Source organism: Salvelinus namaycush, chromosome 42 (assembly GCF_016432855.1).
Source record: "Salvelinus namaycush isolate Seneca chromosome 42, SaNama_1.0, whole genome shotgun sequence".
NCBI lineage: Eukaryota > Metazoa > Chordata > Actinopteri > Salmoniformes > Salmonidae > Salvelinus > Salvelinus namaycush.
Window position 1 is genome coordinate 12,079,646 of NC_052348.1, and position 25,866 is coordinate 12,105,511.

The 25,866-nt window shown below is 48.7% G+C and overlaps 1 protein-coding gene across 1 annotated transcript in view; it reads left to right on the forward strand.

Moving 5' to 3' along the window:
• Positions 1-25,866, forward strand: part of LOC120034741 (lipopolysaccharide-responsive and beige-like anchor protein) — a 244,439-nt gene that overhangs the window by 172,908 nt on the left and 45,665 nt on the right. Inside the window, exons 39-44 of the mRNA XM_038981345.1 lie at positions 3,791-3,908; positions 4,157-4,259; positions 8,775-8,890; positions 9,187-9,299; positions 20,062-20,202; positions 24,581-24,700. Coding sequence (XP_038837273.1) covers positions 3,791-3,908; positions 4,157-4,259; positions 8,775-8,890; positions 9,187-9,299; positions 20,062-20,202; positions 24,581-24,700 — 711 coding nt within the window. The remainder of the gene's footprint in view (positions 1-3,790; positions 3,909-4,156; positions 4,260-8,774; positions 8,891-9,186; positions 9,300-20,061; positions 20,203-24,580; positions 24,701-25,866) is intronic.

Below are 25,866 nucleotides of genomic sequence, written 5' to 3' on the forward strand. Positions count from 1 at the left end.
TGTGTGTGTGTGTGTGTGTGTGTGTGTGTGTGTCTGTGATGTTTACTGTGGTTGAGGAGGCAGTGTGTGTGTATCTCGCTCTGACTGTGTGTGTGTGTCTGTGACATGTATTGTGGTTGAGGAGGCAGTGTGTGTGTGTATCTCGCTCTGTCTGTGTGTGTGTGTGTGTGTGTGTGTGTCTGTGACATGTAGTGTGGTTGAGGAGGCAGTGTGTGTGTATCTCGTTCTGTCTGTGTGTGTGTGTGTGTGTCTGTGACATTTAGTGTGGTTGAGGAGGCAGTGTGTGTGTATCTCGTTCTGTCTGTGTGTGTGTGTGTGTGTGTGTGTGACATGTAGTGTGGTTGAGGAGGCAGTGTGTGTGTGTATCTCGTTCTGTGTGTGTGTGTCTGTGACATGTAGTGTGGTTGAGGAGGCAGTGTGTGTGTGTATCTCGCTCTGTCTGTCTGTGTGTGTGTGTGTGTGTGTGTGTGTGTCTGTGACATGTAGTGTGGTTGAGGAGGCAGTGTGTGTGTATCTCGCTCTGTCTGTCTGTGTGTGTGTGTGTGTGTGTGTGTGTGTGTGTGTGTGTGTGTGTGTGTGTGTGTGTGTGTGTGTGTGACATGTAGTCTGATGAGTAGTTGGTGTTGTTGACATGTGAACCTGATGGCCACCCTGTCTGTCTGTCCATCCTTACAGTGGATAGAGAAGTCAGACTGATCCAACTGTCTGAGGCGGTTTGTCATAACCTTCAGATCAGACTGGTAAACAGACTCTGACAGACAGGACCGGGCAGGAGACACGCAGACCAGACTGTCATATCTAGTTATTTAGACGCTGCTTTGTTATACATCGTTGAGCTATATTTGTAAGTACACAGTGATGATCATACAATAACGTGAATACAGTATATTACTAAAATAAAGTTAGTTGATTGGTGTGGTGCAGACTGCAGTGTAAAATGTCCCCCGATCTTCCCCCAGTTCCACAGGCAGTGTTGTTGTGTAATGCTCTGTTGAGGCTGTGGGTTACAGAGTGGCAGTGTGTAACACAGTCTGTTAACACTGATCAAATAGGGTTAATTGTATCACAGGGAGTGGTGGCTGCTGTGGACGGTCATTGCCTGCCTTGTCTGCAGTGTGGAGATCAGTCCATGAGTGGCTGAAAGATGACGAGAAGGGATTTTCATAATTTAAAAAAATCGAACTGATGAAGACTCACCTAGATCCACTAAGACTTCATCAAAAATAGAAAGATCAAACTGATGAGGGGAAAAACGGACACAATACCCATCTTTCTCACCTAGATCCTTCTAAAACCTTAAACACATAATAGTGTCTTTCACAAATAACTTTGACGCCCAATGAAAGAAAATCCCTTCATAAGTCCTTTTGGATATTCTGTACCAGAAGCCACAGCTTGAGGGGTTATTGTGACAGTGTTCCCATGGTGATGGGGCTGATGGGAGGCTGGTACGGTGTGGGGTTGTAATGGGCCCAGCCTGTTAGGGTAGTGTAGGTGAGAGCCTAGGAGAGAGACGGACGGGCAGCCCAGTCTCTCCTCCAAACCTCTCTAATCCACATTTAATTGAACTCCAGAGACTTTGAAGTGAGGCTGTGGTGCAGGCAGATCTTATTCCTCTGAGAGGTGGGCAGAGGGAGGGAGGGAGGGAGAGAGAGGAGGGAGAGAGCAGGGGGTAGAAGGAGATGGCGGGAGAGAGAGAGGGAGAGGGAAGTATGGAGGCACCGGAGGAAAGAGAGGGAGGAAAGAGAGAGAGGGGGAAGGAAAAAGAGAGAGATTGAGAGAGAGGCTGCCAGGACGTCCTCAGCTAAGAGCCCCAGCTGCTCCCTTCCACTGCACCCTTTAATGAGCTCCTTGAAGCTAGTGCTGGAGTTAGCACACTATGCTAGTCGCATATTTGAATATTTCTTACCCCTCGGTGCCATACCTCAGTGACCCCACTTCAATCCCCATGTCCCTTAACACCTAGCGTCATTAAAAGAGCTTTGAAACAAAAAGGGAGAGGCCTGGGCGGGTAAAAAAAAAAAAAGCTAGTCAACAAAGCAACGATAAGTGGGTTAGCGCAGAATCTAAAGATTGGATTAGCTTGAATATGAATCGCAGGAGGCCCGGACCGAGCATCTGTGGCTGTCAGGAGGGCTGACAGGCGTCGAGACAAGTCACTCTGACAACCGCAGAGAGAGAGAGAGTATCCATTCTCCACAGAGAGAGATTAGGCTCAGCTCATTTTTGCATTTTTGCATTCTTTAGCGCTAGCCAACAAGCTCCTGTTTAACCTTGCAAGGTGGCAGTCCCCTTGTTAGAGGAATTAGAGAAAGCAGGTTAACTGACTATTTAGCATAAACTGTGCTGTTGACCCAATAGCACTCTTCATAAAAGTGTTGTCAAACCCAACTAGCTCTCACTGTCTCGTCAGAATTAGTTGTTAATCCATATTTATTAAACGTCAAATTGTGAAGTTGTTGCAAATGTCAAATTTCGAAGTGTTTCAGGTTAAGATTAGGGTTAAATTTAGGCATTAACTCTGAAATCTTAAGATTAAGCATTAACTCCGAATGGTTAAGGTAAAAGTTAAGGTTTGGGATAGGCTTAAAACAAAAATCTCAAAAACAACATGGATGGACGTCGAACACTGACTTGTATCACCGGTGACCTGGCTGGTCAAACCGGTCTTAATCTGGTGAAAAACGGAGCCATTAAAAACCACAGCAATGGGCAGTTTGTGTTGGCATTATAGATTTATTTGAACGACATATCACTGTTTTGTAAACACATTTTACGTTTGGCCTTGCAGTTGGTACTCTTCAAGGAAGTAATACTTTTTTAGCTCTGAATATTGGTGCATACTTGAAATGACAATAATATGTATCTGATTCTGAGCATTTCTTTATTTATATTTTAAGCTGAGAGGATACCCGCTGTCTAAATTACTGATGAGCTTTTAGTGAACTAAATGTCTGCCTCGTCCATCCCTCCCTCCCCTCCTCCCTCTGAATAGGGCTCATTCTCTCGTTAAAGGAATAGCTTTTTCATGGAGGCTGATCAATATTACACATTAATCCTGCTGTTCGGGACAACGCGTCATTTGGCTGTGATGAATGAACCTTCTCTCCTTTCTCTTCTTCTCTTCTTCTTCTCTCCTCTCTTCTTCTTCTCTCCTCTCTCTTCTCCTTCTCTCCTTTCTCTTCTTCTTCTTCTCTCCTCTCTCTTCTTCTTCTCTGCTCTCTTCTTCTTCTCTCCTCTCTCTTCTTCTCTCCTCTCTCTTCTTCCTCTCTCTTCTTCTTCTCTCTTCTTCTTCTCTCTTCCTCTCTCTTCTTCTTCTCTCTTCCTCTCTTCTTCTTCTCTCCTCTCTTCTTCTCTCTTCCTCCTCTCTTCTTCTCTCTTCTCTCTTCTTCTCTCTTCTTCTTCTCTCTCCTTCTCTCTCCTCTCTCTCCTCTCTCCTTCTCTCCCCTCTCCCCTTCTCTCTCCTCTCTCCTTCTCTCCTCTTGTCTCTTCTCTTCCTCTCTCTTCTTCTTCTCTCTTCCTCTCTCTTCTTCTCTCCTCTCTTCTCCTTCTCTCTCCTCTCTCCTTCTCCCCTCTTGTCTCTTGTCTCTTCTCTCCTCTCTCCTATTCTCTCTTGTCTCTTCTCTCTTCCTCTCTCTTCTTTCTTTCTGTCTCTTCTCCTCTTTTCTTCTTTCTTCTTTTACTACTTTCTTATCTCCTGTCTTTGCTCACCTCTCACCCTCATACTTTTCCTCCCTCTCTCCTCTCCTTACAACTCCTCTCCTCTCCTTACCACTCCTCTCCTCTCCAGATCCTAACCTACACAGAGGGCCTCCATGGTAAATGGCTGTTCACAGAGATCAGGGCTGTCTTCTCCAGACGTTACTTGCTACAGAACACTGCTCTGGAGATTTTCATGGCCAACAGAAGTAAGACCCACAACCAGCAGATTTTATTCTAATATTATTCAGTAGAATCACAACCCTTAAATTATGACATGAGTTTGGATTTGAATCTGAAAGACAAATTAGTGAAATGTATCTTTGCCAGGATCTTTTTGAAAGAGTATAGATTTGATGTTGGGATTTATTTCTATATTATTTTGAATTTGAAGCGGCTCCATTATTTGTGGAAACCAAGCCATGGATTGACAGAACTTGTTTGCCTTCCTCTGTAGCTGCGGTCATGTTCAACTTCCCAGATGCAGGCACGGTCAAGAAGGTGGTCCAATGCCTCCCTCGCGTGGGGGTGGGCACCAACTTTGGCCTCCCACAGACCAGGTCAGTCTATCTCTTTCTATTTTGTTCTCTCTCTCTCTCTCGCTCTCGCTCTCTCTCCATCTTCCTGCGGTGGAGGGTTGGTATGTGTTCATACCCACTTTGTCTCGTCAGCTGACACTAAACACTTGTGGGCTTAGCGTGTAACACTGGCATTTCACGTGTCACACCGTCACGCTTCAGCACGTTCTAAGAAAACCACCACAGAAAGAGTGGAAAACACACACACAGACACACACACACACATATATACACACACACACAGTCCAAGGTATAGAGTGGGCACCCCCCCCCAAACTCTCTCACTCTTCTCCTCTTGCCTTCTCATGACTGCATGTCTGCAGCACCCTGCCATAGCCAAGTCCAGCCTGTGTACTGCACTGTCATGGCTGTAGCCAAGCCAAAGACAGAATGGAACTTGAGAAATGTCCAAGAAAATTCCCAAGGAGTATCCCAGTGTTTTGCTGCATAGTTGGCGTGATAGTGATATGGACCATCCATTTTGTAACCCATGAGAGTGTTGAAATGTGTGTTTTTGTAAGAGTCAGATTGTGTGTATCTGTTTGTTTTTGTGTCCTGTGTGTTTGTGCGTGCGTGCTTGAGGGAGGGAGGGAGGGAGGGAGAGTGTCAGTCCCATTAATCAACATGGTGTAGCTCAGCCTGGGGGCACTGTGTCTCTTTTGACCTGGAGACAACTGTACAGCCCAGTCCTGTTCTCACACCATCACTACTCCCTCAGCATTACATTATACAGCCTTTACCACAACCGGCAGTACCTCTACCTCACACTATAATGTTTACCACAACCTACAGTACCTTTACCTCACACTATGTTTACCACAATCTACAGTACCTTTACCTCACACTATGTTTACCACAATCTACAGTACCTCTACCTCACACTATGTTTACCACAACCTACAGTACCTCTACCTCACAATATAATGTTTACCACAACCTGCAGTACCTCTACCTCACACTATGTTTACCACAACCTACAGTACCTTTACCTCACACTATGTTTACCACAATCTACAGTACCCCTACCTCACACTATAATGTTTACCACAACCTACAGTACCTTTACCTCACACTATGTTTACCACAATCTACAGTACCCCTACCTCACACTATAATGTTTACCACAACCTGCAGTACCTCTACCTCACACTATGTTTACCACAATCTACAGTACCCCTACCTCACACTATGTTTACCACAACCTGCAGTACCTCTACCTCACACTATAATGTTTACCACAACCTACAGTACCTCTACCTCACACTATAATGTTTACCACAACCTGCAGTACCTCTACCTCACACTATAATGTTTACCACAACCTACAGTACCTCTACCTCACACTATAATGTTTACCACAACCTACAGTACCTCTACCTCACACTATAATGTTTACCACAACCTACAGTACCTCTATCTCACACTATAATGTTTACCACAACCTGCAGTACCTCTATCTCACACTATAATGTTTACCACAACCTACAGTACCTCTACCTCACACTATAATGTTTACCACAACCTGCAGTACCTCTACCTCACACTATAATGTTTACCACAACCTGCAGTACCTCTACCTTACACTATAATGTTTACCACAACCTACAGTACCTCTACCTCACACTATAATGTTTACCACAACCTACAGTACCTCTATCTCACACTATAATGTTTACCACAACCTACAGTACCTCTACCTCACACTATAATGTTTACCACAACCTGCAGTACCTCTACCTCACACTATAATGTTTACCACAACCTGCAGTACCTCTACCTCACACTATAATGTTTACCACAACCTGCAGTACCTCTACCTCACACTGTAATGTTTACCACAACCTGCAGTACCTCTACCTCACATTATAATGTTTACCACAACCTGCAGTACCTCTACCTCACACTATAATGTTTACCACAACCTGCAGTACCTCTACCTCACACTATAATGTTTACCACAACCTACAGTATCTCTACCTCACACTATAATGTTTACCACAACCTACAGTACCTCTACCTCACACTATAATGTTTACCACAACCTGCAGTACCTCTACCTCACACTATAATGTTTACCACAACCTGCAGTACCTCTACCTTACACTATAATGTTTACCACAACCTACAGTACCTCTACCTCACAATATGTTTACCACAACCTGCAGTACCTCTATCTCACACTATAATGTTTACCACAACCGGCAGTACCTCTACCTCACACTATGTTTACCACAACATCACATCCACACCAGTTGCAATAACATTTCCCTAACATTCAGTGAGTTTTCGTTAGGTATATCGACTACCTAGGCTTCACCCCAACCTCTCTTTCACTATACATTAATGTCTCAAAAACGTTGGACCTAACATTCAGACAGCATTTTAAGTACCTATAAAGAAACGAGATTTCCCTAGCATTTGTCCTCTGGCCTAACCTTCATATGGTTTAGCATTTGATCAAGACAAAGTAGATTGTGGACTCCAGGAAAAGGAGGACCAAGCACGCCCTCGTTCTCATCGACGGGGCTGTAGTGTAGCAGGTTGAGAGCTTCAAGTTCCTTGGTGTCCACAACACCAACAAACTAACATGGTCCAAGCACACCTAGAAAGTCGTGAAGAGAGCACGACAAAACCTATTCCCCCTCAGGAGACTGAAAAGACTTGGCATGGGTCCTCAGATCTTCAAAAGGTTCTACAGCTGCACCATCGAGAGCATCCTGACCGGTTGCATCACTGCCTGGTATGGCAACTGCTCGGCCTCTGACCGCAAGGCACTACAGAGGGTAGTGCGTATGGCCCAGTACATCACTGGGGCCAAGCTTCCTGCCATCCAGGACCTCTATACCAGGCGGTGTCAGGGGAAGGCCTTAAAAATTGTCAGACTCCAGCCACCCTTATAGACTATTCTCTCTGCTACCACACGACAAACTGTACCGGAGCGTCAAGTCTAGGTCCAAGAGGCTTCTAAACAGCTTCTACCCCCAAGCCATAAGACTCCTGAACATCTAGTCAAATGGCTACCTAGACTATTTGCATTGCCCTCCCCCCCTCTCTTTTTACACTGCTGCTACTCTCTGTTATCTATGCATAGTCACTTTAATAACTCTACCTACATGTACATATTACCTCAATTACCTTGACTAACCTGTACCCCCACACGTTGACTCTGTACCGGTACCCCCTGCATATAGCCTCGCTATTATTTTACTGCTGCTCATTAATTTCTTCTTCTTATTATGTTTAACTGCATTGTTGGTTAAGGGCTTTTAAGTAAGCATTTCACTGTAAGATCTGCACCTGTTGTATTCCACGCATGTGACACATAAGATTTGATTTGATTTTAGCTGCCTTGTATATAACTCAGAGATGTTGCCCTAACGTTTGTTCAGTGTTTTGAAGCTATAAACTGGGAGTTGTAAAGGGGTGATTGTGACTTTCTGCCGGCCTAATGACTATAATCTCACACTGTGACAGTGATTCATTCCATAATTTGCCTTTGTTGTAATTGGATTGGGGGTCATTTGTTTAAGTCCCCCAGAATACATCATGCTCTGGGGGCCTGCGTGTGTGTGTGTTGCAGGGGGGATCAGTGTGTGTATCTGCGTGCGAAGAATTAACCCTTCTCATTGCATATTTTTCTTTTTCATTCAGTGTGCCTAAATATCAATACATATTTCATATTGGAACACATTTAGAGACTTTACTAAGGCCGTGGACTGAATCAGTTTAATTATTGAAGTTGGACATCTTGAAACACACCAATCCTCTGTTATTAGGTTATGTTTTCATAATTCACAGTGAGTCTGAAGTGTTTTTCTTTGAAAGTGTTGTCAATGTCTTGTTTGCCAGCACTTATGGACTGGCATAAAGCCCGGTATCTAACCAGAGAGCCCGGTATCTAACCAGAAGAGCCCGGTATCTAACCAGAAGAGCCCGGTATCTAACCAGAAGAGCCCGGTATCTAACCAGAAGAGCCCGGTATCTAACCAGAAGAGCCCGGTATCTAACCAGAAGAGCCCGGTATCTAACCAGAAGAGCCCGGTATCTAACCAGAAGAGCCCGGTATCTAACCAGAGGAGCCCGGTATCTAACCAGAGGAGCCCGGTATCTAACCAGAGGAGCCCGGTATCTAACCAGAGGAGCCCGGTATCTAACCAGAGGAGCCCGGTATCTAACCAGAGGAGCCCGGTATCTAACCAGAGGAGCCCGGTATCTAACCAGAGGAGCCCGGTATCTAACCAGAAGAGCCCGGTATCTAACCAGAAGAGCCCGGTATCTAACCAGAAGAGCCCGGTATCTAACCAGAAGGGCCCGGTATCTAACCAGAAGGGCCCGGTATCTAACCAGAAGGGCCCGGTATCTAACCAGAAGGGCCCGGTATCTAACCAGAAGGGCCCGGTATCTCATCAGAAGGGCCCGGTATCTCATCAGACAGCCCGGTATCTAACCAGAAGAGCCCGGTATCTAACCAGGCAGTGTGTGTTCCCCCTCCTCCAGGCGTATCTCCCAGGCAAGTCCCAAACAGCTCTACAAGGCCTCCAACATGACCCAGCGCTGGCAGCGCAGAGAGATCTCCAACTTTGAGTACCTGATCTTCCTCAACACCATCTCTGGTAAGACCAGTGTTACCCCACTGTCACTGGACTGTCATCATAGGGAATGACAACACACCCAGCTATTATGAACATTTGTGGTCAATGATGTAAAGTCTGTTTGGCCAACATGGTTTCATCCTCTGACTTCATTTTCTTCATAGTTTAGTTAAAATATATTCCACATTTAAGCTCTAATTGAAAAGGGAGTCTGGTGTCCAGACATTTAGATTACTAGACATGTTCAGTTCTAGAAGTTTGATGTTGACTAATTTGAGACTGTTGTGACCACTCCCCCTATGTCTTCCTCCCTCCAGGCCGTACGTACAACGACCTGAATCAGTACCCCGTCTTCCCCTGGGTCATCACGAACTACGACACTGAAGACCTGGACCTCACTCTGCCCAGCAACTACAGAGACCTGTCCAAGGTAACACACCCACGCACACTTAGGAAGAAAGAGACGCGTCGCTGAAGACAGGTTCTCTGTGACTAGCTGAGTCAGCGCTGATAGAAAGTCCTATAAGGTAGTAGGCTATGAGGGAGTATGTAGGGGAGTTGTGGCTGGAATGATTAGCAGGCTGTTTGTTAATCACTGCCCACTCCCCTGGCCTGAGTAGTGGCTGTGTAATTGCGATTGATCATAGTTAAGTAAGACGTCTCTTTAATCACTGGGTGCTGATAGCCATCTCTGTACAACACACAGCAGAGAGGAAAGAACATCTCTCTCTCTCTCTCTCTCTCTCTCTCTCTCTCTCTCTCTCTCTCTCTCTCTCTCTCTCTCTCTCTCTCTCTCTCTCTCTCTCTTCCTCCCCCCCCCCCCACTGGCTAAAGGCGTCCTCATACATAGGTTTGATTTGCTCCTAGCAGAACTTGGCTAGGTGAAGTGAACGTCTTTCATGTGCAAAACTCCATTCTTTTCTAATTGAAGTCACAGTCTGAAGCCCCCTCCCGCCGCTTCCTCTGAAGTAAAGGAATGCTCTCTACAGATGATTAAGAACAATGGAAGATGTCTTACTCTCCCCTCCCGCCGCTCCCTCTGAAGTAAAGGAATGCTCTCTACAGATGATTAAGAACAATGGAAGATGTCTTACTCTCCCCTCCCGCCGCTTCCTCTGAAGTAAAGGAATGCTCTCTACAGATGATTAAGAACAATGGAAGATGTCTTACTCTCCCCTCCCGCCGCTCCCTCTGAAGTAAAGGAATGCTCTCTACAGATGATTAAGAACAATGGAAGATGTCTTACTCTCCCCTCCCGCCGCTCCCTCTGAAGTAAAGGAATGCTCTCTACAGATGATTAAGAACAATGGAAGATGTCTTACTCTCCCCTCCCGCCGCTCCCTCTGAAGTAAAGGAATGCTCTCTACAGATGATTAAGAACAATGGAAGATGTCTTACTCTCCCCTCCCGCCGCTCCCTCTGAAGTAAAGGAATGCTCTCTACAGATGATTAAGAACAATGGAAGATGTCTTACTCTCCCCTCCCGCCGCTCCCTCTGAAGTAAAGGAATGCTCTCTACAGATGATTAAGAACAATGGAAGATGTCTTACTCTCCCCTCCTGATGCTTTTAAAACACACACACACACACACACTTTTAAAAGGCCCATCTCCAAAGCCTGCCAGTCGCAGCAGCCCCAGAACGGCCATTAATTATGTGTAATGGCGCCCAATGGTGGGAGGACAGAGGATTACTTTGAGAGTGAGATGATGGAGCGCCCGTGTCTGGCTTAAACCAAAATGGCCGAATAAATCAGCCGGACCACAGGAAACAACAGGCATGTGCAGTAATGGACAGGCAGAGTATACCTGGGCAGTAATGCACTCTAGAGCCACACAGAGATGGCCATTCACTTCTAATGGTGCGTCTGGCCCAAGTCTGCCCTGGCTGGCAAAGGATTCTGAGGTAGAGGTGGAATGCAGAAGCGTCCATCTTGCTATGACTGAGGATTGATTCAGCTGGAGTGAATGCATGCTCTCTTGAAAAGACTTCTCTGGTCTTTTTGTGAACTGTCATTGCCATAACTGCTTCTCGACTTCCATACACACCCACACACTCATACTGTCATACACATCAACACCGTCCTCCAAGCAGTCCTCCTTTGACCAGTCCTCCCATCGCTGTTTCTCTCTCTCTACCTTGCTTGTGTAGTGTTTCCCACCATGCGGCTGTGTACTCGCCCCCCCCTCGCTCTGTTTATTTGTGCTTCATTTTGCCCACTAGGCTGACACATGACAGCCATAGCAGCCTCTCTCCCCTCCTCCTGCCCCCATCATCCCCCTCTTCCTCCAGAGTTTGGACAGCTCAGCCTCTGTGCTCAGTCGAGCCTCAACGCCCCAGGGAGAAACTGAGCAGCAGAGAGAGGGAGGGAATGAGATAGAACAAGGGGGGAGAGAGGGAGAACGGCAGAACAAGGGGAGAGAGAGGGAGAACGGCAGAACAAGGGGAGAGAGAGGGAGAACGACAGAACAAGGGGAGAGAGAGGGAGAACGACAGAACAAGGGGAGAGAGAGGGAGAACGACAGAACAAGGGGAGAGAGAGGGAGAACGACAGAACAAGGGGAGAGAGAGGGAGAACGACAGAACAAGGGGAGAGAGAGGGAGAACGACAGAACAAGGGGAGAGAGAGGGAGAACGACAGAACAAGGGGAGAGAGAGGGAGAACGACAGAACAAGGGGAGAGAGAGGGAGAACGACAGAACAAGGGGAGAGAGAGGGAGAACGACAGAACAAGGGGAGAGAGAGGGAGAACGACAGAACAAGGGGAGAGAGAGGGAGAACGACAGAACAAGGGGAGAGAGAGGGAGAACGACAGAACAAGGGGAGAGAGAGGGAGAACGACAGAACAAGGGGAGAGAGAGGGAGAACGACAGAACAAGGGGAGAGAGAGGGAGAACGACAGAACAAGGGGAGAGAGAGGGAGAACGACAGAACAAGGGGAGAGAGAGGGAGAACGACAGAACAAGGGGAGAGAGAGGGAGAACGACAGAACAAGGGGAAGAGAGGGAAAGAGAGGGAGAGAACGACAGAACAAGGGGAGAGAGAGGGAGAACGACAGAACAAGGGGAGAGAGAGGGAGAACGACAGAACAAGGGGAGAGAGAGGGAGAACGACAGAACAAGGGGAGAGAGAGGGAGAACGACAGAACAAGGGGAGAGAGAGGGAGAACGACAGAACAAGGGGAGAGAGAGGGAGAACGACAGAACAAGGGGAGAGAGAGGGAGAACGACAGAACAAGGGGAGAGAGAGGGAGAACGACAGAACAAGGGGAGAGAGAGGGAGAACGACAGAACAAGGGGAGAGAGAGGGAGAACGACAGAACAAGGGGAGAGAGAGGGAGAACGACAGAACAAGGGGAGAGAGAGGGAGAACGACAGAACAAGGGGAGAGAGAGGGAGAACGACAGAACAAGGGGAGAGAGAGGGAGAACGACAGAACAAGGGGAGAGAGAGGGAGAACGACAGAACAAGGGGAGAGAGAGGGAGAACGACAGAACAAGGGGACGGAAGAGGGGGAGAACGACAGAACAAGGGGAGAGAGAGGGAGAACGACAGAACAAGGGGAAGGAAGAGGGAAAGAGAGGGAGAGAACGACAGAACAAGGGGAGAGAGAGGGAGAACGACAGAACAAGGGGAGAGAGAGGGAGAACGACAGAACAAGGGGAGAGAGAGGGAGAACGACAGAACAAGGGGAAGGAAGAGGGAAAGAGAGGGAGAGAACGACAGAACAAGGGGAGAGAGAGGGAGAACGACAGAACAAGGGGAGAGAGAGGGAGAACGACAGAACAAGGGGAGAGAGAGGGAGAACGACAGAACAAGGGGAGAGAGAGGGAGAACGACAGAACAAGGGGAGAGAGAGGGAGAACGACAGAACAAGGGGAGAGAGAGGGAGAAAGACAGAACAAGGGGAGAGAGAGGGAGAACGACAGAACAAGGGGAGAGAGAGGGAGAACGACAGAACAAGGGGAGAGAGAGGGAGAACGACAGAACAAGGGGAGAGAGAGGGAGAACGACAGAACAAGGGGAGAGAGAGGGAGAACGACAGAACAAGGGGAGAGAGAGGGAGAACGACAGAACAAGGGGAGAGAGAGGGAGAACGACAGAACAAGGGGAGAGAGAGGGAGAACGACAGAACAAGGGGAGAGAGAGGGAGAACGACAGAACAAGGGGAGAGAGAGGGAGAACGACAGAACAAGGGGAGAGAGAGGGAGAACGACAGAACAAGGGGAGAGAGAGGGAGAACGACAGAACAAGGGGAGAGAGAGGGAGAACGACAGAACAAGGGGACGGAAGAGGGGGAGAACGACAGAACAAGGGGAGAGAGAGGGGAGAACGACAGAACAAGGGGAAGGAAGAGGGAAAGAGAGGGAGAGAACGACAGAACAAGGGGAGAGAGAGGGAGAACGACAGAACAAGGGGAGAGAGAGGGAGAACGACAGAACAAGGGGAGAGAGAGGGAGAACGACAGAACAAGGGGAAGGAAGAGGGGAAAGAGAGGGAGAGAACGACAGAACAAGGGGAGAGAGAGGGAGAACGACAGAACAAGGGGAGAGAGAGGGAGAACGACAGAACAAGGGGAGAGAGAGGGAGAACGACAGAACAAGGGGAGAGAGAGGGAGAACGACAGAACAAGGGGAGAGAGAGGGAGAACGACAGAACAAGGGGAGAGAGAGGGAGAACGACAGAACAAGGGGAGAGAGAGGGAGAACGACAGAACAAGGGGAGAGAGAGGGAGAACGACAGAACAAGGGGAGGAGAGGGAGAACGACAGAACAAGGGGAGAGAGAGGAGAACGACAGAACAAGGGGAGAGAGAGGGAGAACGACAGAACAAGGGGAGAGAGAGGGAGAACGACAGAACAAGGGGAGAGAGAGGGAGAACGACAGAACAAGGGGAGAGAGAGGGAGAACGACAGAACAAGGGGACGGAAGAGGGGGAGAACGACAGAACAAGGGGAGAGAGAGGGAGAACGACAGAACAAGGGGAAGGAAGAGGGAAAGAGAGGGAGAGAACGACAGAACAAGGGAGAGAGAGGGAGAACGACAGAACAAGGGGAGAGAGAGGGAGAACGACAGAACAAGGGGAGAGAGAGGGAGAACGACAGAACAAGGGAAGGAAGAGGGAAAGAGAGGGAGAGAACGACAGAACAAGGGGAGAGAGAGGGAGAACGACAGAACAAGGGGAGAGAGAGGGAGAACGACAGAACAAGGGGAGAGAGGGAGAACGACAGAACAAGGGGAGAGAGAGGGAGAACGACAGAACAAGGGGAGAGAGAGGGAGAACGACAGAACAAGGGGAGAGAGAGGGAGAACGACAGAACAAGGGGAAGGAAGAGGGAGAGAGGGGGAGAACGACAGAACAAGGGGAGAGAGGGAGAACGACAGAACAAGGGGAGAGAGAGGGAGAACGACAGAACAAGGGGAGAGAGAGGGAGAACGACAGAACAAGGGGAGAGAGAGGGAGAACGACAGAACAAGGGGAGAGAGAGGGAGAACGGCAGAACAAGGGGAGAGAGAGGGAGAACGACAGAACAAGGGGAGAGAGGGAGAACGACAGAACAAGGGGAGAGAGAGGGAGAACGACAGAACAAGGGGAGAGAGAGGGAGAACGACAGAACAAGGGGGGAGAGAGGGAGAACGACAGAACAAGGGGAGAGAGAGGGAGAACGACAGAACAAGGGGAGAGAGAGGGAGAACGACAGAACAAGGGGAGAGAGGGAGAGAACGACAGAACAAGGGGAGAGAGGGAGAGAGGGAGAGAGAGGGAGAACAACAGAACAAGGGGACGGAAGAGGGGGAGAACGACAGAACAAGGGGAGAGAGAGGGAGAACGACAGAACAAGGGGAGAGAGAGGGAGAACGACAGAACAAGGGGAAGGAAGAGGGAGAGAGAACGACAGAACAAGGGGAAGGAAGAGGGAGAGAGGGGAAGAACGACAGAACAAGGGGAAGGAAGAGGGAGAGAGGGGAAGAACGACAGAACAAGGGGAAGGAAGAGGAAGAACGACAGAACAAGGGGAAGGGAGAGAGAGGGAGTACGACAGAACAAGGGGAAGGGAGAGAGAGAGAGGAAGAACGACAGAACAAGGGGAAGGAAGAGGGAGAGAGGGGGAGAACAAGGGGAAGGGAGAGAGAGGGAGAACGACAGAACAAGGGGAAGGGAGAGAGAGAGAGGGGGAGAACGACAGAACAAGGGGAAGGGAGAGGGAGAGAGGGGGAGAACGACAGAACAAGGGGAAGGGAGAGAGAGGGAGAACGACAGAACAAGGGGGAGGAAGAGGGAGAGAGAGGGAGAACGACAGAACAAGGGGAAGGGAGAGGGAGAGAGGGGGAGAACGACAGAACAAGGGGAAGGGAGAGGGAGAGAGGGGGAGAACGACAGAACAAGGGGAAGGGAGAGAGAGGGAGAACGACAGAACAAGGGGGAGGAAGAGGGAGAGAGAGGGAGAACGACAGAACAAGGGGAAGGGAGAGAGGGGGAGAACGACAGAACAAGGGGAAGGGAGAGAGAGGGAGAACGACAGAACAAGGGGGAGGAAGAGGGAGAGAGGGGGAGAACGACAGAACAAGGGGGAGGGAGAGAGGGGGAGAACGACAGAACAAGGGGAAGGGAGAGAGAGGGAGAACGACAGAACAAGGGGGAGGAAGAGGGAGAGAGAGGGAGAACGACAGAACAAGGGGAAGGGAGAGGGAGAGAGGGGGAGAACGACAGAACAAGGGGAAGGGAGAGAGAGGGAGAACGACAGAACAAGGGGGAGGAAGAGGGAGAGAGGGGGAGAACGACAGAACAAGGGGGAGGAAGAGGGAGAGAGGAGGAGAACGACAGAACAAGGGGAAGGGAGAGGGAGAGAGGGGGAGAACGACAGAACAAGGGGAAGGGAGAGAGAGGGAGAACGACAGAACAAGGGGGAGGAAGAGGGAGAGAGAGGGAGAACGACAGAACAAGGGGAAGGGAGAGGGAGAGAGGGGGAGAACGACAGAACAAGGGAGAGGGAGAGAGGGGGAGAACGACAGAACAAGGGGAAGGGAGAGAGAGGGAGAACGACAGAACAAGGGGGAGGAAGAGGGAGAGAGAGGGAGAACGACAGAACAAGGGGAAGGGAGAGGGAGAGAGAGGGAGAGAGAACGACAGAACAAGGGGAAGGGAGAGAGAGAGAGAACGACAGAACAAGGGGGAGGAAGAGGGAGAGAGGGGGAGAACGACAGAACAAGGGGAAGGAAGAGGGAGAGAGGGGGAGAACGACAGAACAAGGGGGAGGAAGAGGGAGAGAGGAGGAGAACGACAGAACAAGGGTAAGGGGGAGAGGAGTGTGGGCGGACTTTTTTGTTTCACCCCCTCTCTCTCTGCCTCTCCGTATCCCTCTCTACTCTCTCTGCCTCCCTCATCCCCCCATTCTCATTGAAGAGCGAGGGAGTGAAGGAAGGAGAGACGCCGGGCCGACCAATCTTTACTACACCAGTTTTCTTCATGCTGTTGACATGGTGTGATATCAGTGTATGACCAGTGGAGCGTGGCAGACTGCATCGTCTGGGAAAGGACAGCCGCTCCGACGCGCGGTACTCCTCCTCTATTGGCTGCTCGTTTAGTTTGGTTCATCATAATCCCCCCTTCTGATATCTCTCCTTCTCTCTCTCCTCTTTTTCTCGAGGTTGGAGCGTTTTGCTGGTTCGAATACCGGAGCCGACAAGGTGAACATAAAAACAATAACAATAATAATCTGTCGCTGTGCCCTTGAGCAAGGCACTTAACCCTAAATGCTCCAGGGTTGCTGTACAATGGCGACCCTGGCCGTGACCCCGCTCCCTGCGCGTCTCTCAGGGAGAGTTGTGATATGCAACAAAACACTTTTCTATTATACCCAAATATACGCACCCCCCAAATTATGATTATTTTCAGTCTACCCTCCCTCCCTCCCCCTCTCATGTCGTGCTCTGCTTTGATAGAAACAGGTCATGCGAGAGCCCTGTGACATTGAGAGGCTGAAATTGCCACGAACGCCCGTGTGTCGCACACTGTCATGCGTGTGTGTGCGTTCGCGAGTGCATGTCCTCACAAATGTATGTTCCTTCTGTCAGAGCGATTCCGTTCATACCCCGGGGCTCTTTCTCATCCTAAACTCTAACCTCGGCCTGACATGAAACGCCAGTCCAGAGATAACATTGTAGTCATCACGATAAGGACACAGTCTTACACTAGACAACCTTAGTCCCTATCTAGTGCACTACTTTTGGACGCTCCTTAGTAGTAGTAGGGCACTATGTTATGAATAGGGTGACGTTTGGGACGCACCCCTGCTCTAACATTGAGAGCATTTTTAAACAGGCAATTTGGAAGGACTCCTGAAACGGGATGCTTGAACGAGGTGTTGACCTGGACAGGTTTGGGGTCCTGTATTTGCAATGTAGCAAAAATAACGCAGCTTTATATTGAGCGGTTCCCGGGCTCTCGTACTTTGGCACCGCGCGGGGGCTAATGGGGTATTGATTTCAAGATGCATCCCATATGTTTTCTGACACCCCTCAAACACCACGTCATTCTCACTGTTTAAATAGGACATTATATATAAACAGTCCTCAAAACCACGGTTTGATTTATGTCTCAAGGCTCTCTGGCAAAGCTCAGACTGAGCCTTCCTAAATGAGCGATTTATTTAGTCAAATAATCCTTAAATGGTGAAACATTGTATTTTGTTGTATCACTGCTGACCCTTATAATTTGGAGAGATGTAATGGTTAACTATATGCTACTGTCTGGTTTCTGCCCATCTTGATAGCATCTTTTGCCTTTGATGTCGTTGAGGTTTACTGATCGGAGAGGTTTACTGTAGGGAAAGATTGTTTGTATTATCCGGTTGACGTTAGATTTGATTTCGTTTCACTGTTGAATGATTTTATTTGTGTCTGTGATCAGAGTCCTTTGATAACATAAATCTCTATTTGATCTGCAAAAAGTATATCAGCACAATAATGTGTTACTGTATGATGCATTTCCTGTTTTTCTAATATGTTAGAGGATTTAGCGTCACATAAAAGATTACACATCACCGACACCATCTTGTATAGTTTTTATTTTATTTAACTAGGCACGTCAGTTAAGAACAAATTATTATTTACAATGACAACCTGCCCCGCCCAAACCCGGATGACGCTGGGCCAATTTGTGCACCGCCCTATGGATCTCCCAATCACGGCCGGTTGTGATACAGCCTGGAATCAAACCAGGGTCTGTAGTGACGCCTCTAGCATAGTTGAGTGGCTATGGGTAGCAGTTGGCTAGCATAGTACTTTATAAGTGTAAGCTAATTCTATGGTATAATAATGATGCTACAATAACCATTTCCCAACACCTTCCTAATCTACATTCTTTATGAACAACAGATAAAACCGTTATCCAAGATTAAAGTCTCCCATATTCTCCTCTTTGAAGCAGTAACACCATCTAACTCCGTCCATGGTTTATTCTAATCTCATTCCCATTCAAAGTCTAATTAAAAACAACGATAGCAGCACATTTATCCGACCGCTCGTCAAAGTGCTATTCACAGGCACCGCCTGAACATATTAGCCCAATGGGCAGCGTTCACTCGATCAGAGTACTCCTCACCGGGGACGGCCCTGATGTACGACGCTGTCACCACCGCTCTATTGTACCGCCGCCCTCCTCGCCGCGCATCACTCTCCAATCGGCGGTAATTTACAGCAGTAAACAATGTAGAGTGTAGAGCACTCTCTCTCTTTCTCCCTCTCGTTCTTTCTCTCGTTCTCTCTCTCTCTCTCACGCTCTCTCTCCCTCTCTCTCTTGCGCTCTCGCTCTATTTTTCTCCCCCCCTCTCTATCCCCCTCTCTCCCCTCTCTCTCTCTCTCGCCCCCCTCCCTCTCTCTCTCGCTCCCCTCTCTCTCTCTCTCTCTCCCGCCCCCCCCCCTCTCTCCCACTCTCCCCTCTCTCTCTCTCTCTCTCTCGCCCCCCTCCCTCTCTCTCTCTCCCGCCCCCCCCTCTCTCTCGCTCTCTTCCGCCCCCCTCTCTCTCCCCCTCGCTCTCTCTCTTTTATTCTCGCTCTCATTGCAGTGCACTCAGTCTCTTTTTTTATTTTATATTCCTCTTCCAGCCTTTTCTTTTTTTAATGAGCTCTACGTTATTACGGCAATAAATCAGTCCAATCGTTGTACTGTATAATTCAGCGTGTGTACTCCCACCCCCAGTAGCCCTGGGTAAGCCAATAGTGTGTCACTGTCAGCACAGCACAGCTCAGCACACTTTGTCGGCATGAGGCGGTGTGTGTGTTGGTGTGTGTGTGTTCCTGTTCTTTTCCGGTTGTTCGAGTATAAGGAAGGTAATTGGGTACGGTCTTGAATGGGTGCATCCTTGGATACAATCAGACACACACACACACACCATTACACCCACCCGACACAGTAACAGCAGCATCAGATCAATAGCCTCTCCCCAGCCTGGACGAGGCCTCCCATGACAGCACTATGATATGAGAGAGGGCCTATCGATCCACCAGCCAGTGCGTCATCTTCAAAAGGCCATCATTCCATTACCATTGATCAGAGAGGAGGTGTGTTTGGAGCGAGGGATGAAGAGGAGGAGGGCTAATAGAAGACTAATAAAAAGTGATTTCTATAAATGAGCATTTAAATAATAATCCAGGCTCAGGCAGGTATTGGTTTCTCTGAGATCAATGGAAAATTAATGCAACTGATCCATTTTTTAGACCCTCAATGGCGGCTGTGTCTCCTGACTAGTATATTAGCTACAGATTCATAAAAATGGAAAAAGGAACCTCCCGGCCCTTGCTATTGATGTTCCTAGGCCTCCTTTCATCGCAACACATTCGTTCTCTCTGACAGACTAGCCGCAGGGGGTTGTGTTTCAGGGCTGTGAAGTGAAATGCACTCTGTTGGAATGGATTGATCCTCAAAACAACACAGCATCTAATATTCATTCGACGAACGCACAAAGGTTACCAACATCATTTGAATATATATGCCCTGTGTTTGAAGCAAAGTCTGCTCTCTGAAAGCTAAAAGAGTTCAATGTACTGTGTTATAAAATGTTTCTTTCTTCTTTTTGTACTGCTACTCTTTCTCTCTTTCTCTCTGTTTATCTTTTATCTCCATCTCTATCCGTGTCTATCAGTCTCTGTTGTAATAACGTTGTATTAACATTTTACGTTTCTTTCTCCTCACAGCCCATTGGTGCCCTGAACCCCAAGAGGGCGGCGTTCTTCAACGACCGCTATGAATCCTGGGAGGACGACCAGGTGCCGAAGTTCCACTACGGAACCCATTACTCCACCTCCTCCTTCACCCAGATGTGGCTGCTGCGCATCGTAAGTTAACTACCCCCAACTATATCCACCCCACCTCCTCCCAAGTAGCCTAGCGGTTAGAGCGTCGGGGCCAGTAACCGAAATGTCACTGGTTCGAATACCCGAGCCGCCGAGGTGAAAAATCTGTCGACGTGTCCTTGAACAAGGCACTTGACCCAAATTTTCTCCACGATTGCCGTACTGCTATGGCTGACCCTGTAAAACAACACATTTCACTGCACCTATCCGGTGATAATGTCTCGCTTGTAAAGATAACTTGCCTTTTTCGACACATTAAAATTGCAAAATACTTCTTTTGACCTCAATGGTTCAACTTGGTAAATTTTAAGGTTAAATGAAAATACAAAATCCCACCACGAAAAATGTGTATAGAATAGGATTTAGGCCTTCATTTTTGTCACTGCTTTATGAAAAACAGATTACATTTAGAAATGAATGCATACAGTTGCCACCTACCCGTCATGGTGTAATATTTACTACCTATTCATCATTAGACTTGTAGCACGCCCCATTGCAGCTAATTGTTGTTTTCTAATTGGCCATGGATACATAGAGAGTCAGGTTGATTTATGTCACAGTGAAATACAGGCTACATCTACACGCTAACGGATGCACAGCATATTGTCCCTGGCTGGCCTTGGTTATTTCTATGTTGTGCTGCTCGTAAAACAGAGAAGCAGCACGTCGAAGCTAAATTCATCATTTTTCTTTCTGTGTGTCTGCTTTGCAACATAAGAGGAACTCAGAAAATATATATTTTTAATTAAGTCTTCAATTTAACTATGTTTAATGAGGGGCTATTATTCTGTACTATTTTTTTTACGTCTGCTTCTAAACTACTCAATCTAAAGATTTCATGAAGTTATCTTTCTCCCACGTGGTGCTTTTGATAGTGTTTTGTTATATTGGTCACTGTATGTAACCCTCATACAGCCAATATCAGACATCACTCTTTCTGTTCCATCCACAGGGGACCATTCCTGGCATACAGGGAGGGCTTCTAACCTTCTTCCAGGGCCCTTGAATTGTCCTGTAATTGTCCCAGTAGCTCCCTATGGAAACAACCATTGATCCCATCACATCATTAGCTGGCTTATTGCTGGCTTATTTTAAATCCACTTTACCAAATGCCCTTCAATTCAAGTGTCAATGTATAGATGGGATAGGAAGCCCAAATGAACACTAAGACCTTAAAAGTCCCGCTCCTGTATTCAAAATCATCTCAGAGTAAAAGTGCTGATCTAGAATCAGGTCCCCCCCTGTCCATATAATCGTATTCATTATGAAACTGATCCTAGATCAGTACTCCTACTCTGAGTTCATTTTGGACTCTTTCTGAGGGACGGGCTGTTGTTTCAGAGGGACGGGCTGTTGTTTCAGAGGGACGGGCTGTTGTTTCAGAGGGACGGGCTGTTGTTTCAGAGGGACGGGCTGTTGTTTCAGAGGGACGGTCTGTTGTTTCAGAGGGACGGTCTGTTGTTTCAGAGGGACGGTCTGTTGTTTCAGAGGGACGGTCTGTTGTTTCAGAGGGACGGTCTGTTGTTTCAGAGGGACGGTCTGTTGTTTCAGAGGGACGGTCTGTTGTTTCAGAGGGACGGTCTGTTGTTTCTGAGGGACGGGCTGTTGTTTCTGAGGGACGGGCTGTTGTTTCTGAGGGACGGGCTGTTGTTTCTGAGGGACGGGCTGTTGTTTCTGAGGGACGGTCTGTTGTTTCAGAGGGACGGGCTGTTGTTTCTGAGGGACGGTCTGTTGTTTCAGAGGGACGGGCTGTTGTCTCAGAGGGACGGGCTGTTGTTTCAGAGGGACGGTCTGTTGTTTCTGAGGGACGGTCCTGTTGTTTCTGAGGACGGGCTGTTGTCTCAGAGGGACGGTCTGTTTGTTTCTGAGGGACGGTCCTTGTTTCTGAGGGCCGGGCTGTTGTTTCTGAGGGCCGGGCTGTTGTTTCTGAGGGCCGGGCTGTTGTTTTCTGAGGGCCGGGCTGTGTGCTTTCTGAGGGCCGGGCTGTTGTTTCTGAGGGCCGGGCTGTTGTTTCTGAGGGCCGGGCTGTTGTTTCTGAGGGCCGGGCTGTTGTTTCTGAGGGCCGGGCTGTTGTTTCTGAGGGCCGGGCTGTTGTTTCTGAGGGCCGGGCTGTTGTTTCTGAGGGCCGGGCTGTTGTTTCTGAGGGCCCCGGGCCCTGTTGTTTCTGAGGGACGGGGCTGTTGTTTCTGAGGGACGGGCTGTTGTTTCTGAGGGACGGGCTGTTGTTTCTGAGGGACGGGCCTGTTGTTTCTGAGGGACGGGCTGTTGTTTCTGAGGGACGGGCTGTTGTTTCTGAGGGACGGGCTGTTGTTTCAGAGGGACGGGCTGTTGTTTCAGAGGGACGGGCTGTTGTCTCAGAGGGACGGGCTGTTGTCTCAGAGGGACGGTCTGTTGTCTCAGAGGGACGGTCTGTTGTCTCAGAGGGACGGTCTGTTGTCTCTGAGGGACGGGCTGTTGTCTCAGAGGGACGGGCTGTTGTCTCTGAGGGACGGGCTGTTGTCTCTGAGGGACGGTCTGTTGTTTCTGAGGGACGGTCTGTTGTTTCTGAGGGACGGTCTGTTGTTTCAGAGGGACGGGCTGTTGTTTCTGAGGGCCGGGCTGTTGTTTCTGAGGGCCGGGCTGTTGTTTCTGAGGGCCGGGCTGTTGTCTCTGAGGGCCGGGCTGTTGTCTCTGAGGGCCGGGCTGTTGTCTCAGAGGGACGGTCTGTTGTCTCAGAGGGACGGTCTGTTGTCTCAGAGGGACGGTCTGTTGTCTCAGAGGGACGGTCTGTTGTCTCTGAGGGACGGGCTGTTGTTTCTGAGGGACGGGCTGTTGTTTCTGAGGGACGGGCTGTTGTCTCAGAGGGACGGTCTGTTGTCTCAGAGGGACGGTCTGTTGTCTCAGAGGGACGGGCTGTTGTCTCTGAGGGACGGGCTGTTGTTTCTGAGGGACGGGCTGTTGTCTCAGAGGGACGGGCTGTTGTCTCAGAGGGACGGGCTGTTGTCTCTGAGGGACGGGCTGTTGTCTCTGAGGGACGGGCTGTTGTTTCTGAGGGACGGGCTGTTGTTTCTGAGGGACGGGCTGTTGTTTCTGAGGGACGGGCTGTTGTTTCTGAGGGACGGGCTGTTGTCTCAGAGGGACGGGCTGTTGTCTCTGAGGGACGGGCTGTTGTCTCAGAGGGACGGGCTGTTGTCTCAGAGGGCCGGGCTGTTGTCTCAGAGGGCCGGGCTGTTGTCTCAGAGGGCCGGGCTGTTGTCTCAGAGGGCCGGGCTGTTGTCTCAGAGGGCCGGGCTGTTGTCTCAGAGGGCCGGGCTGTTGTCTCTGAGGGCCGGGCTGTTGTCTCTGAGGGCCGGGCTGTTGTCTCTGAGGGCCGGGCTGTTGTCTCTGAGGGACGGGCTGTTGATCGACACAAGCAAGATTAAGCGTGATTCGAAACGCACCAATAACACACCTCTACAGGCTTTACAGCCACACAGTGACGCCTGCCGTTCGCTTAGTTCATTTCAGTGGTTTGTGACAGTGTCAACAAGTCAGACAATCTGTCGTCGTTGCATTAAGGGTATTAGCTGTAAGATATTACCTTAAAAAGCAACTTATGGAAATGTAGATTACAGAAATGTAAAGCCAGATTTGAGTGTTGTTGCAAAACATGTGTTTTTAGCAAATAGCAAACACTGTTATTTTTGGTAATATACACCGTGAACTTCAGTACATACACTGGGTGTACAAAACATTAAGAACACCTGCTCTTTCCATGACACAGACTAACCAGGTGAAAGCTATGATCCCTTATTGATGTCACTTGTTAAATCCACTTAAATAAGTGTAGATGAAGAGGAGGAGACCGGTTAATAAGGGATGTTTAAGCCTTGAGACAATTGAGACATGGATTGTGTATGTGTGCCATTCAGAGGGTGAATGGAAAGACTAAATAGTGCTTTTTAACAGGGTATGGTAGTTGGTGCCAGGCGCACCGGTTTGTGTCAAGAACTGCAACGCTGCTGGGTTTTTCACACTCAATAGTTTCCTGTGTGTTTCAAGAATGTTCCACCTCCCAAAGGATATCCAGCCAACTTGACACAACTGTGGGAAGCATTGGAGTCAACATGGGCCAGCATCCCTTTAGAGCACTTTTGACACCCTGTAGACTGGATTCCTGACTGATGAAGGCTGTTTTGAGGGGGTATACTCAGTGTACACATTCAGACTAATTTTACTATACTTTAAAAACGCTTAATCATAAGGATGTGGGGTCAAATGTCATTTCTTCTTTTTCTCAAATGTACAGTACACCACAGTGTCACAGCACACTATTAGGAGGATATGTGGATAACTGATCATTCTCTCATTCTTCTCTCATTCTTCCTCTCTCATTTTCCAGGAACCCTTCACCACCATGTTCCTCAACTTCCAGGGAGGGAAGTTTGACCACGCTGACCGCACCTTCTCCTCCGTGTCCCGAGCCTGGAGGAACTGCCAGAGAGACACGTCCGACGTCAAGGTAGCCACACACACACACACACACACACACACACACACACACACACACACACACACACACTGCCGCCACCTCCTCACAGTGGAGCTAGCTGTTGAAAGACAGACAGTGTACCAGAGTATCGACTAGAGAGGGCCTCTGCAGTCTGAACACTCCTCTGGACGTTCACACACAAGTTCACACACACCGAGACCCTCAACACCTTCAGCAGCCCGCCAGTGTCCAGACCCCAGGAGCCAGGGAACATACTAGGATAGGAGGAGAGGGTGGCATCAGTCTCTAAAGACTGGTTACCTTTTAGTTGTGATAGAAGTGTTTTGATAAAATGTATGGTTTTCTGTGTGGAAATAAACACACTTTAGTTTGTTTGTGATTGATGGATATCTATTGATTTAGATAGTGATATCAGATTTTGCATATAATAAATAAGAATATGTTCTTAATATGCTTTTCAAAGCTAGGGGGTCAAATGTCAACATCATCTTCCAAACAAACATTCAACATTCAAATTACACCCTTTTCATTGAATTAGCCTTCTCAAAGGCCCCTCTTCTCTCTCTCTCATCACCGGAGAGAGAAAGTGGCTGATCAAATGAGCAAACAAACACACTGGTCTAAAAACAACAAGCCCACTTCCTCACATCTTAAACCTCTCCACTCCACAAAACCTGACCTCAAACTGAAGGTCGGCCATTTTACGAGGCCTCTGGCTTCCATGGGGTCGAACCGGGGAGGCCTGGTGTAAATTTGTCCAGTCTGAGGTGGCGGCACGGGGGCTGGGGGTCTCCTTCAACCCTTCACCCCCCCCGGCCCCTCTTAACAAGGTTGGGGAAATACAGGGGGCTTCCCCGCTACACTCTCTGCCCCGGTCCCTCCATTATGTGCAGTGGCCCCTGCTCTACTGTGGTCAGAGGCCAGCTTCTGTGATCCCCAACCCTGTCCTGTCACGGGTCACTGCAGGGTCCATAGCCCCCCCCCCCCTCCCAGTACACTTTGACAGTACACACACACACAACGATGCCTTTGGGCTAAGGCAAAAGGTCAGGAGGGGTCAGGGGATTGTGGCCGGAGGTCATCACGGTTTCTCTTACGCTACAGACAGACTGGACTGGCGTCTTTAACCTGTTACTGTTATCACCACTTTATGCACTGGGATACAAAACACACTA